The 19,274-nt window shown below is 43.8% G+C and overlaps 1 protein-coding gene across 2 annotated transcripts in view; it reads right to left on the reverse strand.

The window, feature by feature from the left end:
• Window positions 1–19,274, reverse strand: part of LOC138471851 (collagen alpha-1(II) chain-like) — a 1,536,387-nt gene that overhangs the window by 91,693 nt on the left and 1,425,420 nt on the right. For both annotated transcript variants that reach the window (XM_069609694.1, XM_069609695.1), the window contains one exon: window positions 3,152–3,205. In XM_069609694.1, coding sequence (XP_069465795.1) covers window positions 3,152–3,205 — 54 coding nt within the window. The remainder of the gene's footprint in view (window positions 1–3,151; window positions 3,206–19,274) is intronic.

The raw sequence follows: 19,274 nt of genomic DNA on the forward strand, positions 1-19,274 counted from the left end.
TCATTACTGGACTGCTCCTACTCGTCGCAGTCATGAGGTTAGCCTAAGCCCAAATGTTGTAGGAAACTATAACTTTAACCATAGACTATCGAGAGACATACAAAGGTTACCCATACAAAGAGTAAAAGACTAGGTGAGAGGGGAAAAAGATTCCCCTTCACCTAGGGACAAGGTAAAGTAGTTACTGTGTGAAAGCAAAACGTTCTGTGGTTGACACAGGTCACAAAGATTTATGATAAATATGAAACTGTTACCTAACAGTGAGGCATGACCGTACAAGAGGGCAATAAAAGCAAATGATCAGATTTTGCCATTCAGCCCTTCCAGAGTACATTTATCCTCTTATGGCTTCCTTAAACATTTAAGTTCAGCCCTACAAGCACCAACTGTCAGCTATTGCAGCTTATTGTAACATTGTAGAGGAGACCTTTTTCTTGAAATAACAAGTTTGTTAAAAGGCATTTCAATTATTGTTTCCTTCATTTACACCCCTCCTGTCAATGTGCTGATTCCCAATTAGATCTTAATATAATTCTGGCTGCTGTTATGCCCAAGCCTTTTGAGACTTTAACCTCTTGTGACTTGAACTGTCTAACTTGAGGGAGGTCTAGGATGAAAGACTGGAAGGGCGATTTCGTGGTTTAAGTGAAATTCTAAAATAACTTTAGGGATGAAGGGGGAAACTATCTGTAAAGCAACCTTATCCCTATGAAGAAGGAGCTTGAAGCTCAGCTATTTTCCTAGCTACGCTAATAGCAATTTCAAAAGCAGTCTTCCAAGTTAGAAGGTCAAAAAGCTGGTGGAAGCTATGTTTTATTTTTGGCTACACCATGCTGTAGCCTTTTTACTGCATTAATAGCCAAATGCCCTTATATGAGGGCTATTTGGGTACAAGGGCATTTTAAAAGTGCTGCACAGCCTCTATTTTTCTTGGTGGCCTTTGTTTGAATGGGTGAGGTACGACCAAAATGGCCATTTTGATAGTGATGCTCTAATGACTGCTGTCCTGTTTAGGCTGGATGAGGGACTCAAAGTCACCTCAACACACATCTATGTGTGTGCCTGAGTGTATGGAAGTTTGGCTGGCCTGTCCTCATAGGCTGCCCATCAAATCTTTGAATGCGGCACTGTTAGGAATGGTGGGCAGGGTTATACCTGTGTGTTTCCAAAACTAGAATGACCACATGGCCTTTCTCATATCCATCCTGGAATGTACCTGCAATATTGTTGGAGAGATGGGCTGGCTCAGAGGACCGTCTGATCTCTGTCATAGGTGGACCCTGTCCATTTTTGTGTGCCTCTTGTTCCCTGCTCCTAATGGCTGGAAGTATCCCTTCTGGACCTTCATCTGCACCCCTCCAGTGCTGTGTGATGTAACCACAAGCATGCAGCCCCTGACGCTCTCCTAGCAGTCCTCATGTCCTCATGGTCATTGCTGGTCTCAAGGTGGGAGTCTACTGCTCCAGTGTTTCAGTGTTTTTCTGGTCCTGTGCCTGAGTGGTTTGCTGCTACGCTGACTTAACCTGTTTCATCGAGGGACACTTTGTATCACCTCCTGCAGATGCTTCTCTTTGAGGTCTCATTTCCTGCTGTCTGGCTGCTGATTCAACGTCTTCCCGGTTGCCTTTGATGTGCTTGCTGCTCGCCCATGCTCATTGACTGCTGTCGCTGTTTCAGTGTCCTTCATAGGACTGACCTTCATTGTGGGACTTCTTCAAAGGGTGTCTCTTTGTTGGAATTCCATTGTCCTGAGTGTGAACCCCCTGGGGACTGTGCTCCTGCTGACCGGAGACCTCTACCCTCTTCTAGTTTGCTTAATCCTGACCAGAAAATGCAGCTATGCAACAGCGCAAGATGTGATGTGTCCACCGGTATCCAGTTAATATGTCGAAATCGTTTTTTCGAATGCCATTCCGTCGAAAAAAATGTTGCCGCAAAAATAAAATTCGAATTTTTTTCATGTTATGTTTTTTTTTGGTTTGCTAGTAAAAAAAAGTGTAAATTAAAAAAAAAAAACGGGGAGTTGGGGGAACCCCCCCAGTAAAAAAAAAAAAAAAAAAACTTTCAACATTTTTTTCCTCGGCATTTTGGCTTCGACAAAATGGCATTCGAAAAAATGACATTCAAAATACTCACTATAAACCGTGTCCACTTCAGCCGACATCTTGACTATTTGTCCTAGTTTCCTCTGACCCCATTCCCGCTGTTGAATCTCTCGAGGCTCCTGGTGCATAGTGTTTTCTATGCCACCCCGATTGTAGTCATGATTTTAACTTGACTTACAACATCACACTGAAACAATCTTTCTCCGGGCATCTGGTGCTAGAACCTGGCTCTGAAGCTCATCCGATGGGGCCCTTCAGACTCCACAGCTGCCTGAATGTAGCCTTGTTTGCACCTGTGGTTTGAATTATAACTGGCTTACCTTTTACCCATAACCGTGGGAGCACTATTAGTTGTGTCCAATTATACCATATCAACAAACTTTCTAGAACTTCTGAAACCTCCTTTGAAGTGACAAGAACAATTACTTAGCAATGATCCCTTTGCTCCCCTTGGGGTCTTCAGAGTAAATCTTGCATTTTTAAAGTGTTCTGGTGATTGACTTTTATGTATAAATGACTGCAATACAGTTCTGATGTACCTTCAAGAAAAGCTAAATTGTGCCCAATTGTGTATCATATTTTACCTTAGTTTAACTGTCTTTAAACTTATTTTAGGATTGTGGGTGATTGCAAACTCTTCTAATGTTTTTGAAATATACTGTTATCTGTTTACTTAATTGTAGTACATTTTGTTGTGTACTTGTGTGGACCTAATTGTGGAGGAGTTTATTGGGTGATTAGATGATTACTGAAACAAAGAAACACATTGATATCAGAACAGCGCGAGTTACCCTTCTGCTAGAACAAAACATAATATACGATAGTGAAATACATTAGCAAAGCAAGAAGAAAGACCAGCGAAAGCAGACGGGAAGAGTTCAGGTAGATTCTAGATGGAGAGATGAGAGGTAGTTGGGCATCGATGTCAAAAATGTCATCATTCCTGCTTGAGACAAGGTGATAGCAGAGTAATTCCATCTAAATCTTGTCAAGACATCTGCTAGCATTTTCTGTGGTGTTTCCCAAAGTTTTAAGCCTTGACTTACATAAGGTCCTTGTGGCCCTTGAGGGCCCTCTGGTCCCAGCTCTCCAATCGCACCCTGCAACAACAAAAAAGGAGATGTTCAACATCACTGCTAGTGTCCTCATTAATGATAGCACTGTGGAGGTAGGACATTAAGATGCATGCTACATTATGCTCACTATACTCAGGAAGACCATACAGCATGTGGGAGATAGATGGCCACTGATTGGAGGCCATGCCTCTATCTGATTTAGTGTGAGTGGATGGGATGGGCTATGGTGGAAATCAAGACTTGGATAGCTGTTAAAATGGACTTTCAGAAACAACCCAGGGTTTGTATTCTGAGAGGCCAGCCTATTATGGTGAACAGGAAACACACTGATGTCTAGCCAAAGCCAATCAAGGTAGAGTAGCAGAGCAGTAAGGCTTAGACTCAAGAGGGGTGTGGGATTGGTCTAGGGTACAATGAGACACACACAAAGAACTCCAAAAATTCGAGTTAGACAGAAGAGTACAACAACATACAATTATTTTGTATGCCTTTAAAATACACTCTAAGCAATGAAAACTACAGGTAAGTATTATCATACAACAACTATCAAACACATATATAAATTCACCTTTGGGAGTTCTGCTAACAGAACGCCAACACTTTACTTTTAGAAACAATTATGCAATTGTTGGCAGAGTTAGAAGCAACACTTTAAATAACTGTGGGTAGTAAAATAAGTGAGAAAGAGAGAAACAGTGAATTTCAGTACCAGTAAACACATGTACGTAATTTGGTAGAACACCTACAGATGAGCCTAATACAGGGCCCCTAGCACAAAGAGATGCAGATCTTCAGGAAAGATGACCTAAGAAGATCAGTATTCGGGGGGGGGGGGGGGTGGGATCAGGCGGGGCCAGGAGATCTCATGGCACGGCCATTTTAATATATATGGTACGCTTTATGGAATTATGCAGTGTGGTCTACAATATCATAAGCAGCAGAAGCTTAAGATAAAGGTTCAGTTGCTTTCCACTGAATTAAGTATGTCTACCTTGATGAAGATTAGAGTTATTTCAGTACTCCTATTTGGGTCAAATACAATGAATATAGATGTAGAATTTGCAAAAAGAGCATGTGTTGCATTATTGTCCTGCCTAAATGAAGTAGCTTCTTATTTCATACGGCAGAAACCTACATTTTCACAATTCAATGCTACATTAGGGGCACCCTACTGTGGATACAATACAATAGTTGCAAATAGTGGTCTTCTGTACACTCTGAGAAAAGACAATGATATGAACGTGGCTGCAACTGAAACAAAATAACCAGGCATTGTCATAGGCAGGGGTGTAAATCAGGCGGATCAGCTAAAATTCTAAGCTTTGGAGTAAAACTCCAGAGGCCCAGGTGGGACACAGGAAAAATGTAAATGTCCGGGTAGGTACCTGTAAAGGTCATGTTAGAAAAGGTTCAGTAAGTTTTTGTAAATTCTCAATCAGAATAATAGGACAAACTCAGTAGTTAGATCTTCAGCTACAGAGAAAATCCAGCTAAGTACCAGATGCACTCCACAGGTAGACAGCAACCAAACCCCCCCACCCCCCCTGCAGTAACAGAGAAGAACCATTTAAAGAGAGAAGAAACACTGATCCAATGCCAAGTTTGAGACCCAGTAGCCTCAAAGAGAAGAGATGCAGAGTAGGATTCAAGCTGGCACAAACAAATGGCAAAACACAGTTGAAGGGGGTTTTCAGAACTGAACGAGTATGGACAATGGGGACCGTGGGGGTATTGTTTATGTATATTGATTTAATTTATTTACACAGGGATGAACAATCCTCTTTTGTTCACAAAAGAAAGTACAATAGATAAGAAATCAGATTTTTAAAAACATGATTTTATTGAGTTTAAACTTTTACAACCAGTAATTCCCTTCACATCCCTCCCTCTAATCCCCCTCCCGACCCCTCTTGCCAGGATTCGGATGTGAAGCAAACCAAACTTCAGGACAAGTCATTTGGACTAATATATGCCCAGGATTCACAGTCTTTGTGGGCACATAGAGTCTCTGTAATCCTCATGCAACAAAGAAAGTATCATGCCCAATTCCGTGCTAAACATGGACTGTTCCCCCTGCAGCGAGTATGTCATCCATTTTATGGATACAAAGTGCCATATCTTCACAAGCCAGTCTTGTTCCAACGGGGATCCGGTTGCTTCCATCTTTGGGCTATCACCAATAAAGCTGCTAGGCAGGAGATCGCGTATGCCCTCCTCTGATGTTGAGCAATGATTCTCTGCTCCATGCTTTGAAGACCCAGAATACTCTGCTTCATGTCCCTACTCACCGGGTGCCCGAAACATCACCTCAAACCTGCTGTTCATATCTTTCCAGAACTGTGTGATTTTAGGGCAGGCCCACCAGACATGTACCCACTCTCCCACACCCCACACACCCTCAAACAGAGATTGATCTTGTTGGGATATAATTTATGCAGTTTAATAGGGGTGTTTTGCCACATCACCATCATTTTCAGCCACAGCTCCCGAATTTGAATTGCCCTGGTGAGTTTGGGTATGTCTGCCCAAAAGACGCTCCCATTGCCCTGGTGTAATAGTACGGTCCATGGCTACCTCCCATTGCCTCATGTATGGCCATGACAGGCTCTCAGGGTCAGTGGAAAACTGTTTGGACAGTGCTGATATACATTTCTTGTCCCCCGGGTTAGTTGCAATATATTTTTTTAAGGGGGTCAGCGGCCTTGTTGCAGCTTGCCTCACGACCGGTTGCACCAGCCAGTGTCACAGCTGACAATGATATTGCTCCGACTCCTGCACCCCGAAATCTGTCTTAAATTGCTCAAATGGTTTTACCTCCTGTCCATTTCTCATATCCTGCAGTCTCGGGTACCCCTTTCCTACTGATTATCTATAAGCCCCTGGCTCTACCCCAGGAGAGAACTGCGGGTTTATGAAGATTGGAGTAAAAGGAGAGGATATGAGGTTATCCCCTTCTTTACTTCTTCATCCCAAAGCGACTCCACCAGGGACCTGATAGCGTTGTTGTGCATATTTTCTAGTCGGTGTGCATGCGGGAGCCACAGAACCTCACCCAACGGCTTCCCCACCACAGCCCTTTCTATTCTGCACCATATGTTGTTCTTGCTGTTTGCTGTTCCCTAACCGTACCCTGAGTTGGGCTGCCACATAGAAGGTGTGAACATTTGGTAGGGCCATGCCTCCCGCCCCCATCCATAGACACCATCAATAAGAAATCTAATTTGACAAGAAGCAGTGAGCTTCTTACAATGGGGTGAGGTCAAGATACATTCAGACCAGGTTGTGGGGGGGGGGGACTACATGGAACAGTCACTGGGGAAAATACATGGGTGGACATTCATTGATTAAGGACAACCAACACTAGACATTTTCAAATGCAGGTAGGCGGTACGGTGGCTGTGTTAGGGATGTGACCATGATGGATGAAGTGCTAGAGTGGAGGCAGAGAAAGTGAGGGACAGAGGCAGGATAGAGGCGAGGGAACATGTTTGCTAGAAGGCAGATGAAAGGTAGGTTAAGAGGTAACTAGACGTGAGGAGATATGATTTTAGTTTGGTTTGGAACAAATCAGTGTGGACTGTTTCGTGGATGTCCGGGGGAAGAGAATTCCATGCAAGTGGAGCAAGAAGAGCAAAAGAGCTGAAGCAAGAGGAAGCTCAAGGAGGGGGAGGTGCCACAAGGGTAGTCAAGGAGGCACAGTGGAGATTACGGGCAGGCTTGTAGAGTTGGAAAGATATGGTGGTGCCTTTCCGTGGATAGATTTGTGGACCAGGAGCAGACATTTTAATCTGGCCCTGTTTTGCATCATCAGCCATCCAGCCTTGTGACGGTACAAGGGCGTGGGTGTGAGTTAAGGGAGTTCAAGAGAATCCTGGTAGAAAAGTTGACGATCTTGTTGAGAGGACAGAAAGCATAGTTGGGTAGACCAAAGAGAATTCTGACAAAGTAGTCCAGTTTAGAGGCTAAGAGAGTGGTAAGAGATGCTTGGTGGTGTTGAAAGGAAGGAGGTGCCCGATTTACCTAATATTTAGGAGGCTGAGGTGAGCTGCCATTGCAGTTTTGGAGATGAAAGTCGAGAAGTGTGAGAAGGGTCATAGCTTACACTGAGGTTTCTAGCGGAGAAGAGTAGGGGAGAGTGTCATATGGGAACTGGATAGGCAGCGGAAGAGAAGAGAGAGAGTATTTGTCAGGGAAGAAGACCACCACTGTTTTGTCTGGGTTTAACATCAGAGAGTGTGAAGCCATCCAATATTTAATGGCAGAGAGACAGTTGGACATTTTAATAGAGAGAGATCAAAGAAGAGTTCAGGAAAAGAGAAGATGATTTGGGTGTCGACCGCAAAGAGTTGGTACGAGAATCCAAAGGAGGAGATTAGTGCCCCAAGAGCAGAGGTGTACAGTGTAAAGAGGAGAGGACCCAAGACAGAGCCCTGTGGAACACCAACAGTTAGAGGAGTGAGTTGAGAGGTTGTGTTGCTCCAGGAGACAGAATTGACCAGGTAGGATTCAATCCAGGCAAGGGCTCGATCACAAATCCCAAGACGAAAGAGAGTATTAAGGCGATCAGAATGATCAACAGTGTCAAAGGATGCAGAAAGACCAAGGAGAATTAGGATAGATGATAGGTTGGAGTATCTTCGATAACTCCCAGATCCAGAGGTAGGAACTTACATTCGCAGTTCCATCCACAAAACATGGTCCAGGAATGGCTAAGCAACCCATTTAGTAAAATGTCTTCCTTTACAGGCAGAATGCAGGATCTGGTCACCTTGGGACTTGGACCACCCTTACCAATGACAAACCTGACTACAATCAACCCTCCTGGCTGTAGCACCTAGCCAGAAGCGGGCACAAAATTAGCGATGACTTCTGAAGGAAAGCAGAACGTGACCACGCAATTTCTGGGGGCTTGAAAGAGAGACAGCCCACAAGCAGAAGATAGTCCCACGGAGAGAAAAAACTGTGAGAGTGAACCAGGATGGCCATGATGAGAAGGTGAGGTGGAGTAGTGGAGTCCTACAACCCTTCCCAGTGACCAAAACATCCAACACTAAGGTGCATGATCCAGGAGGTCCAAATGGGAAGTAGCAGTAAAATATCTCAGCAAATGGTCCCAGCATGGGAAGACTGGCTCAGCCAATGAGGAGGAGTAGGGGAAGGAAGAGAACAACCCAGGAGGAATGTCTAGCTGGCCAAAAACCCAAACTGATGCTAAGACTGAAATTAGACTGAAAGTAACTTTATGATACAGTTGATTTAGCTTACACGTAGCTTTTCAAATATTAGACTGTTTTATTGTAGAAATTGTGTATTTTAATTTGAAGGTATATTGTTGATACTGTCTTAAAGGATAGTTCCGGGACTTTTTTTTTATTGTCCCTACGGTTCGGCCATGTGTTTTTAAGCATAAATCGGTAGATCGTAGAAAACTTTCCTATGGACCTTACCCGACTTTTCGTCCATTAACGCACTCGAAATCAGCCGCCATTTTGTGATAATCCTATCATTTCCCCCCATCGACCTGGCTCACCTGCGTTTGCGGCACTAAATCAAATCCCCCGCCCCTGAGCCTGACATCAGCAGACGCGTACCGCCCATTTCCCAACGCCAAGGCACGTTTCGTGTCAACAATCGCTGCGCCTCAGCTAATGAAGTGTCGCCATGGAAATGGCAGGACGCCTCTTTCCTCAATAAGTATAAACACACCGTTTCACAACACACAGCAGCAGATTTTCAATTCCATTCCACTCTCTGTGTTACTTTGAGTATTCTGTGACTCGTTTCTGTGCTCTGGTCAGCTACCTTCGCCGCTTCTAGGCCTTGTGAACACCTGTACCATCTCTGTAAATTATTTTACTTTCTTTACCACACAATGGCTACAATAATGCCGTATATGTACGAGCCCGAGTACACCGAGGAGGAACTACTGGAAAGGCAAGCACGCGAAAACGATGGGGATTCGGACGGCAGTTGGGAGGACCAGTCAACGGATGAAAAGCCTGGACCATGTCGCATGGACGGCGTGTCCACCTGGTGCACGTGCAATCGGTGCGAGCTAATGCCAACTGAGGAGGAGAACTGCTGCTGCCGTGAAAATTCCGGGTGCTTCGCCTACATTTCGGAAGGCGAGCCAAGTCCGCAATGCATCACCGAGCTGCCAGAGTTCAGGGAAGCCTGCCTCTCACGGACCGTGTGGAGGATGATGATGGTGCTTATGCACGAACTTCGCGGCACTGTTCGTCCGCGTAATCCGAGTAACGAGTAAGTATACTCTGGTTGTGATGTCAGTGATGCCACTACTATTTCATGGTCGTCTCCCACATATAAAATTACATCTACATATCATTCGAACGCATGTAAATTGGTTCCATTGCATCTTTCTTTTTCACAGGTGGTACAGGCTGGTGGCCTATCGTTGCTTCACTTGGTGGCTTCACGGGAGGCTCGGACACCGCGTTCGGAGAGTAATACCTGCCTGTGCGGTACTTGCCATTAGACAACATTTCCCCAGCGACAGTGGACAATACCGCGGATTTTCCCTGGATGTGCTGCAACCGGAACTTTACAATGTGTAATGTTTATTATTTATGTTCAATTGAAATTAAGATGTAAAATAAAACCCAACATATATTTTAACAATGGTTGTTTTGATTTCTTAAATGAATCTAGTGTGTCTCCATTGAATAGTCTTCCTATGCCTTGTCTTGTCACACCACATGTCTCCGGCCAGCATCCTCCCTCACGCTGGACGCCCACCTTCAATCCACATAACCGTTGAACCCATATGCAGCAGACATACATATGTTATTTTGCAGGTTGGCATCAAGCCTCCCGGCTTTGCCTCCTCCCCCAAAAATACTTACCACACCACTTTGTTCAAGCGTTGGCAATAAAAGGCCGTTGGATTTTATTGATACAAAACATGGTTATAGGTAAATAATCAATATGGTTGATCATAATAAATCATCCTTTTGGGCACTGGGTACAGGCTGACTAACTGCCTAGGCATCCAGGGTCTCCAGGGTGAACTGCACCCATATATTCTCCTGGGAGGGTGAGGTATTTATAAACTCACCCCCCCCTGCCTTCCATGTACTAGATCCTGCAGCCTGCCTCTTACATGCAGTTAGATGGCCTCTCCTTGGTGAGGCCCTGCGGCAAACGAGTCTTGTCTGCACGACCACCGCCCCAATCCACCCCCCGCCCTATCAAAGGCAGTTCGCACCGGGGTACTTGCGCTGGCAAGTGGAGCTGTCAGGGAGCGATAAAGGCCAAGAGGTGCCAAAGACCATGTACACTTCAAAGTGGTCTATAGAGCATGGGTTGTTGTTCCTATGTCTACCTCCAGACCCCGTGTCTCCTGCCAAGCATCCCCCCTCACGCTGGACGCCCCCCTGCAATCCACATAAGTGTGTCTCCATTCACGAGTCTTCCTGTGTCTTGTCTGCACGACCACCGCCCCAATCCACCCCCCGCCCTATCAAAGGCAGTTCGCACCGGGGTACTTGCGCTGGCAAGTGGAGCTGTCAGGGAGCGATAAAGGCCAAGAGGTGCCAAAGACCATGTACACTTCAAAGTGGTCTATAGAGCATGGGTTGTTGTTCCCATGTCTACCTCCAGACCCCGTGTCTCCTGCCAAGCATCCCCCCCTCACGCTGGATGCCCCCCTGCAAACCGCATAATGCCACGACATATACACGTCATTCATTCACAAACACACCCCTGTTTCGAATTCTTTATAACCCACTTCATATTTCTAATGAGAACTTCTTTGTGCTTTGCTAGTCAACCCGTGAAGGTGCTGGTTATCTGCTCTTCGTCTCTGTGAACTTCCGTGACCACTTCGAGCAAACTCGTCAGTTTGCAACCTGTGAACTGCTCCCTGTTCTACGACAAGAAACTACTCTGATCCCTGGATCTAACTGTTTGTTCGTCAAGGTAAGGCCATGTACCATAATCATTTTGCGTCCAATTTTTTAATTTATATCTATTTGCTAGTAGTCATCAAATTGCATCCATGTTTTCTTTTCGTTCAAGACAGTACATGCAAGGAACTAGTCACATGTTCTGAGTTTAGTCAAATTATTTTTCTATTTTTTTAAAGTTATTCAAATACTTATCCGCATGTGAATAACGTGTATAGTTCCAAGAACCAAAACGAACCGTGCATTGGACCTTTTATGTGTCATTTAATTTTTTAACACATTGGTATTCATTGAGAATTGTTGATCTTTACTTTTCAGAACTTTCCACAATGCCTGCCTGTTCCATTGGCGGTTGCCCTTCGAAGACCCATAATAAATCTGAAGGTACTATAATGCATGTTTTCCCTAAGACAATAGATCAGATAAGAGAATGGGTCCGATATTGCGGATATCCACCATCTGAGCTTGAAAGTAGAGTCCTAGAAGTCTTTGCGGACAAGAGGGGTGATCGATACCGCATCTGCAGCAGGCACTTTAGCTCAGACATGTACTCCACATCATTGCTAATAAAGAAGAAAACACCGCGAGCGACGCGAAAATTGCTCTCAACCGCTATTCCCACTCTATTCGTCCACATCCCTCCACTGGTGAGTCAAGTTTACGGATTTAGCTCTCGGCCTTGCGGTAGTGTGTAGCATTAGCTAACAATAATTTCCCCATTTATGTATGAACTCAATATGAAGGCGGAAGATTCTCCATCCGTGTCGTTATTGCAGTCATCAGCCACTTCAAGCGCCTATCGGGTAATCTTACTTAGCTATTCTGCCACTGACTTGTTTTAGGCATGTAAATCAATAGTTTTAATTTATCGTGTAATTATTTCACCTAATGGTACACCCTAGTACTCGTCCTCTAGTCTTTGTTTTCAGTTATAATTATTGTTATCCAAAATAATGCAAGTACTGTCTTTCAGGGAGATGCTGAGGAGTCCAACGCATTGACGACAACCGTTGATGTCACTCAGATGCTCGAGGTACGTTTCCGGACAGTTCCATCGATGGAGATCATCAGATCTTGCATTCTTGTAGCGTGATTGTTACACACAATGTTTCTTTCGTTTTTAGCCATTGATATGTCCTTCTGTCGTCGCCCTCCTATGTGTCTTCTTTTTTCAATATTGTGTTCATTACTAATGAAAGTCCTATGTTTCGGGGAGTCGATGGAGCATTAGTCCAAGAAGAAGGGGGAGCATGCAGTTACGGGTCGGCGCAACAGCTTGCAGAAGTGTGCACCGCAGTTACAGCGTCCCTTGATGTTCTTATGCATTTCGAGGTATGGATACTGACAGTTCGATCAAGCGAGATCATATGACGTGATTACATCCGCTATACTTCCTTCTTTATTAACGCAAGTACCATGTTTCAGGGAGATGACGGAGCTTCTTCTACAAGAACATCACCCCTAGTAGTTGATGCAGATCTCTGGGTGGTGACACTTCCAACGATCGAGCAAATCGAATCATATTTAGATATCCATTATTTATTTTAGACAACTGATCATTTGTGCAGGTCTATTTAGATGAGCCGTTGACGCCTGCACAAAGTTTATGTTCTTTTTTAACAAAATAGAAAACCATACTAATGCAATTACTGTGTTTCAGGGAGTTGCTGAAGCGTCATCTTCAATAATATCATCAATGGAAGTCTATGCGGAGCCCGAGGTATGGATCTTGACAGTTCCATCTAACTAGATCAACAATGCGTGAATAATTGTCGTTTGAATGTTCTACACAATGCGTTCATTCGTGTTTTGCTATTGAGATGTACGTGGGTATTGGTCCCCAAGTACATTTTGTGTTTTCAATATTATTATACATACTAATGAAAGTTCTATGTTTCAGGGAGTCGATGGAGCGTCAGTGAGTGATGGATGTGCTTATTATGAAAATATAGTCGTTGCAGCGCAAGAGGAAGTGGAGACATGCACACACGAGTCGGAGCAACAGCGTCCAGATGTTGAAGTTCGAGGCAAGAAAGTTTCAAAGAAAAGAAAGCAAAAGAAGGTTAGTGTCCTGGTCACTATATTATGTTGTTTTTCACTGTTAATAGTTCAATACTGTAAGTTGTGTTTAAACTGAACATCCCTTTTCCAATCTGTCCTCTAGTTGCGAGTGGGTGTACGAACTACATCTACACAGACAGTGAAGCGAACGAGAGATGTTGCTTGTCAAACCTTTTGGCAGGGACTTGAGACTGGAGCTGCATCGTGCCAATGGGAAGAATATGAAGTGATTGACAACGGAGCTATACCACCACCAGCCGTTGATAGTGAATGTCCTCCTGGTAGTTCGGATGCAGTCGGAGATCAATTCACAGAATCCACACCCGCAAAAACTAAGACCGCGAGAAAGTTGAAGAAATTGTTTTATTCTCCCATCGCCGGAGAAGGAACAGATGTTGCAATGAAAGAGAATGTAATGGACGACAATGAAACACCATCAATATCACTGAACATAGCGGAAGACGATATCAGAGATTGTACCTTTAATGTGAGTGACATGTCCTCAAAGTTACAGGCCGAACCAGCTGGGATGCAGAGTGACAGTATAAGGAAAGAGGCCAAATTCATTGTATTCGATAGTTGTTTGATTGATATTATTATTATGCTGAAATGTGGGCATTCGGTTGGTGGGGAAGTATGTGGGGAGCCATTGATTAATGTGACTCGTGCAATTCGAGGCACTAACCTTAAAATACATGCCACCTGTACACAATATCATCCGTTCTCATGGTCTGCACAACCCATGCTGGGGCAACTGCCAGCAGGCAATCTACTTTGTGCAGCGGCCGCACTTTTTAGTGGTTCAAGTTTTAAAAAGTTAGAGTATTTCTTTCAGTTTGTGGAAATCCATTTCATTGCGAAAACTCAGTTCTACAAATACCAAGCCGATTATCTATTTCCAGCCATTAGCGAAGCTTGGAGAATGGAAAAAATGTCTATTGAAAGTACATTCGCGGGCAAACGGTTCAGGCTAGCCGGTGATGGACAGTGCGACAGCCCAGGATTTTCAGCCAAGTACTGCACCTACCACTTTCAGGACATGGAAAGTAAGAAAATTGTGGGTTCGGTGGTCGTGCAGGTGTCACAAAGTACATCCTCAGTGGCCATGGAGAAAGTTGGCTTTGTAGCATCATTGCAAGAACTACAATCGCGGGGAATGGTGATCGACCTGATAGCCACGGACAGACACGTTTCAATTGCCAAGACAATGAGAGAAGAGTACAAAAATATAAATCACCAATTTGACGTATGGCATCTTGCAAAAACAATCAATAAAAAAATGTCGGCTGCAGGTAAAAAAAAAGATATGCAAGGTATTTCACAGTGGTCCAAGTCAATCAGCAACCATCTTTGGTGGAGCTCAAAAACATGTGAAGGGTCGTTGGAAATTCTACTGGAAAAATGGCGGTTAGTAATGCTACACTGTAGCAACGTTCACCGCTGGACCACGAACCAACATTTCCACAATTGTGAACATGGCCATTTGTCCACAGAGGAGGCACGGAAGAAGAAGTGGTTGATTCCTTCATCACCCACTCACAAAGCCATTGAAAAGATTGTATTTGATAAAACTATAACAAGAGATTTGAGGGGACTCACGGAATTCTGCCACACAGGAGATTTGGAGGTGTTCCACAATATGTGCCTAAAGTACAGGCCAAAACGATTGCATTTTGGCATGGAGGGCATGATAAATCGGACTCTTCTAGCGGTCTTGGCACATAACCATAATGTTGGCCGTCAACAAAGTAGGACGACTGGAACTTTAGGGACGCTTCGCTACAATAAGGCCTTCACTAAAAGAAGTAAACAATGGGTGATCAAACCAGTGTTTGAGGATATGCAATATGAGTTTATTGAGAGACTTATTGTTGATGTCCTAGATAGGCACATACATGGAGTTGTGAACGAACCTGTGCAGGGGACAACTGCATTGCCACCCAACATTGCCTCTGTTCCATGTCCACCTAAAGCAGAGCTCATTGAGAAATACACATCACGGTTTAAATGATTGTAATTTGATTGTCTGTTCTCTCGAGTCTCCTCATGTCGCAGGCCCATTGAATATGTGTAGCTATGTATTGTGTAAATAAAAGTGATTGCTCAGTGTACATGCAATGTGTCTCTCCACCCTTGCCCCTCCCTTCACCGTGCAGTAGTGCGAACCACCCGGGTGTCACCTGTGACTTTGCTCTCGAGTCTCCTCATGTCGCAGGCCCATTGAATATGTGTAGCTATGTATTGTGTAAATAAAAGTGATTGCTCAGTGTACATGCAATGTGTCTCTCCACCCTTGCCCCTCCCTTCACCGTGCAGTAGTGCGAACCACCCAGGTGTCACCTGTGACTTTGCTCTCGAGTCTCCTCATGTCGCAGGCCCATTGAATATGTGTAGCTATGTATTGTGTAAATAAAAGTGATTGCTCAGTGTACATGCAATGTGTCTATCCAACCTTGTTCATTTGCGCATTAAATTAAACCAAACAGTAATATAAATCATTTTTCAAAACATATAGAATGTCTCCGTATTTATGGTTCTCTAGGGCTGCAAAGCACGCAGACAAAATGCAAAGATGGAGTGTAAATTTCAAGTCCTGTGAGATGGCCTTACACTGAATGTAGCTAACTAGGAATGTGTGCTCGTTCAAAGTGAAGGTCAGCTGCTTTGATTTTTTGCTCGGGTGCCGGAATGGCCCACGACTCAGTATAAGGTTCTATTGTTATTTGACCTTGACAGGCCGGGACCATCCCGAAAGACTTCTTTTTGGGGGTGTGGTGCAATAACGTAAGAAACGATAATGAATAAAATTTCAGAAACGATAGCCATTTAATGTTCGTTCATTAGAAGAAATAACGTCGGCATAGAAGGAGTGGTATTTCGGGGCTGCCCTACGCACAGACACAATGGAAAATGCAAATATAATGTAAGTAACTCTTTGGATGAGTTTATACCGCAATTTAATTATTATACTTTAGCTTTAAAGACAGGTTAAGTTGTACTTGTTCGTTCTATGTGGCATATTGTTTTGTACCGCGCACTATCTTGAGGAGAACCATCTCCTTTTACGGAAGCACCTCAAAACCTTCCTCTTTGCTTCTGCTTTCTCTCTCCCTCTCCCCTGCTACAACTGGTCCACTGTCTGCGAGCTCGGTCCTGGGCCCTTCCACTCTCCTACAGCCCCCCCTTCCCAGGACTTGTTCTGCACTTACCTTGCACTCGCCACCAGCTGGCCCTATGTATTTATTATTTTATGCTACTTACCTTGTACTCCACTTCCCCCCTCCCCTTCCCCTTGCACTTTTACCTTCCCCCTACCACTGCACTTGCGCGATCTGAATGACACCTGGCCTAGTAGGATCGTTGTCTGTCTTCTCCTTGTTCCCGCCCCCTCCCGGCCTCGCCACGCCTTGAAACACTTGTGATTAGGCGCGTTGCAAATGCCATATTATATCATATCAGTGATGAAGTGGGGTCCACTGGCGCTCAGGCGGCTCTGAAAAAGGCGGAGGAGAGGGGGTGGGTTACTGGAAATGACGTATAATACCCAGTTGCACTGTCCTAGCTATGAAATAATTTCCCGACCTAACATATAAAATGAATAATTTTAATAAAGATCTGATGGTGAGACTAATTTCATTTTTTATGTTTTTAAAACAGGTACATCCTTCATTATTGTCCGTGTCACGAGTACCAGACACTGGCGGATGGCTTTTACAACCGCCAGTTGCTTCTCCGCGTGAACAACGTTACCACCCTGACCATTTTGTGGGACGATCGCCAAGTACAAGTATGCCCTTACGCGGTACTAATGGCTAGATGCAACATACATACCGTTGTGGTGGCCTAGTGCCTCGTTGTTGGAACAGCCATGCGATTATCAGTGCGACCGAAGAGCTTATTTTATCGTAAACCAACACCCTGTGTACTGCACACGAACATTGCTTGCCTCAAGACGAACTATTTTGGATCGAGAGCAAAGAAAAATGCAAATCGCTGAATATTCTCTAAACATTTGATGTCCAATAAATGTACTTTACCAAATGTACCGTGTTGCTGTTTGATTTAAAAGTACAGTTTCATATTCCGAATTGTGGCGCGCTGTGTTGTGAGCTGATCTGTGTTGGTTTCCGGGTTCTGTGTGGAGTCGCGTAGAAGACGCCTGGGTGCGTTTGCCTACGCAGCACAGTCACGTCACGGATAGAGGCGGGGAATATGAATGTTTTGATAAAGTCTGTTTCAGGGGCGGGGGATTTGATTTAGTGCCGCAAACGCAGGTGAGCCAGGTCGATGGGGGGAAATGATAGGATTATCACAAAATGGCGGCTGATTTCGAGTGCGTTAATGGACGAAAAGTCGGGTAAGGTCCATAGGAAAGTTTTCTACGATCTACCGATTTATGCTTACAAACACATGGCCGAACCGTAGGGACAATAAAAAAAAAGTCCCAGAACTATCCTTTAAGATCGTGACAAGCTTGACAGACTGAAAAATAGAAATGTTATCTTCTTTTTTACTTTCCAACTTTGAACGCTTCCTTTTTAGTTTTCTTTAGCCTTCGTGCTGTTGCATTATAGAAAAACTACAAATCCCAGTGGTTTCGTAGTTCTTTTTGGCCCTATTTACTACCAGGCAGGCGTGTCAGCGCCGGCGCATCTGGAAGGGGCAAGTCTGCGCGAGTCTGTGCGAAACACGTTATGCACTGTATTTCTGCTGGTTTTTGACATGATTCAGTGCCTTACTCAGTTGCTTCCCAGTTAATGGGTGAGTGCATATGCGTAGGATACGCTATTAAAGGTTGGTGTGTTGCATTGTGGCAAATTACGTCTCTCTAGTATAGTTACTCAGGAGAATTCATTGATTTGAGGGGATTTTGTCATTCTTAGCTTTCTAATATGGATAATTTTGTCACTACGGCAAAACACAAATTAAATATAGAAACATTTTTTAAATATGCCTACTAAACACTAGGTCTGTTGATAAACACGCCATTACTGTGGCGGACCATATCTGGGATGAACACATTGATATCATGTGCATCACTAAGACATGGCTCAGAGATTCAAGTGGTCCGAATATAGATCTTGTTACCACAGAAGGCTGTAGCTTCTGTGCTCAACATAGGGACAATGGTTGGGGAGGGGGAGTGGCTGTCATTGCCAAACAAGAAATCGATTTCTTTCAAACACCCATTTTATTTACTGGGTGCAAAACTATATTCTTGAAAGTTATCATTTCTCAAAATGATTGCTTAAAATGTTTTTTGATCTATCGTCCACCTTCTGAGATGCCTATGTTTTTGGACGAAATATCGAGCATCTTGTCAAATCTTAATACATCTAACAGCCATTCAGTTATATTAGGAGATTTTAAGGGTTGGGCAATCCTACAGATCTGGAAGCTATCGAACTAGAGCAACTACTATGTAATTATGACTTTACCATACTGAGCAAAGAGTCAACACATAAACACGGCAACACCCTTGATTGGGTTGCAGCCAGAAATGTAAACCTACAATTACTTGGTATTAAACCCAGTGTTTGGTCAGACCATTACATGGTAACCTTTGAGTTACTTCTTCCTAAAAAGGAACCTTTTAAAACGGATAAACTGCAAACAGTCGTAAGTAGGAATTACAATAAACTCACACCTGATGATAAACAGAGATACATCAATGAGTTGATGACTTCTACATCAGATCATGAGCCACCTACCATACTAGCATCTAAGTATGCTAAAAGTACTTGTGAATTACTTGATCAAGTTTCACCCCTGAAAAAGAAAAAAGTCAGGGCAAGAGAAAACAACCAAAAAGGGTACACACTGCATCTTGAATCATTGAAACAAGATAAGAGTCAAGCTCAACGACTGTGGATTAAAACTCAATCCCTATCGAATAAAGAGAAATGGAAGGTTCTTAGAGAAAAGTTATCGGACAGAAATCTTCCAGGTTAAAAAAGGCTTCATTCCCAAATTTCCAATCCTGCCATTGACACTAAGAAATTGTTCGAGATTGTTAAATCATTGGAGAAACCAAAAGCTCAAATAAACACTTTACTCTGAAAAATGCGGATTGTGAAGCAGTACAAAAAGCTTTTTCAGATAAAGTG

Source organism: Ambystoma mexicanum, chromosome 8 (assembly GCF_040938575.1).
Source record: "Ambystoma mexicanum isolate Mex_15411 chromosome 8, UKY_AmexF1_1, whole genome shotgun sequence".
Lineage (NCBI taxonomy): Eukaryota > Metazoa > Chordata > Amphibia > Caudata > Ambystomatidae > Ambystoma > Ambystoma mexicanum.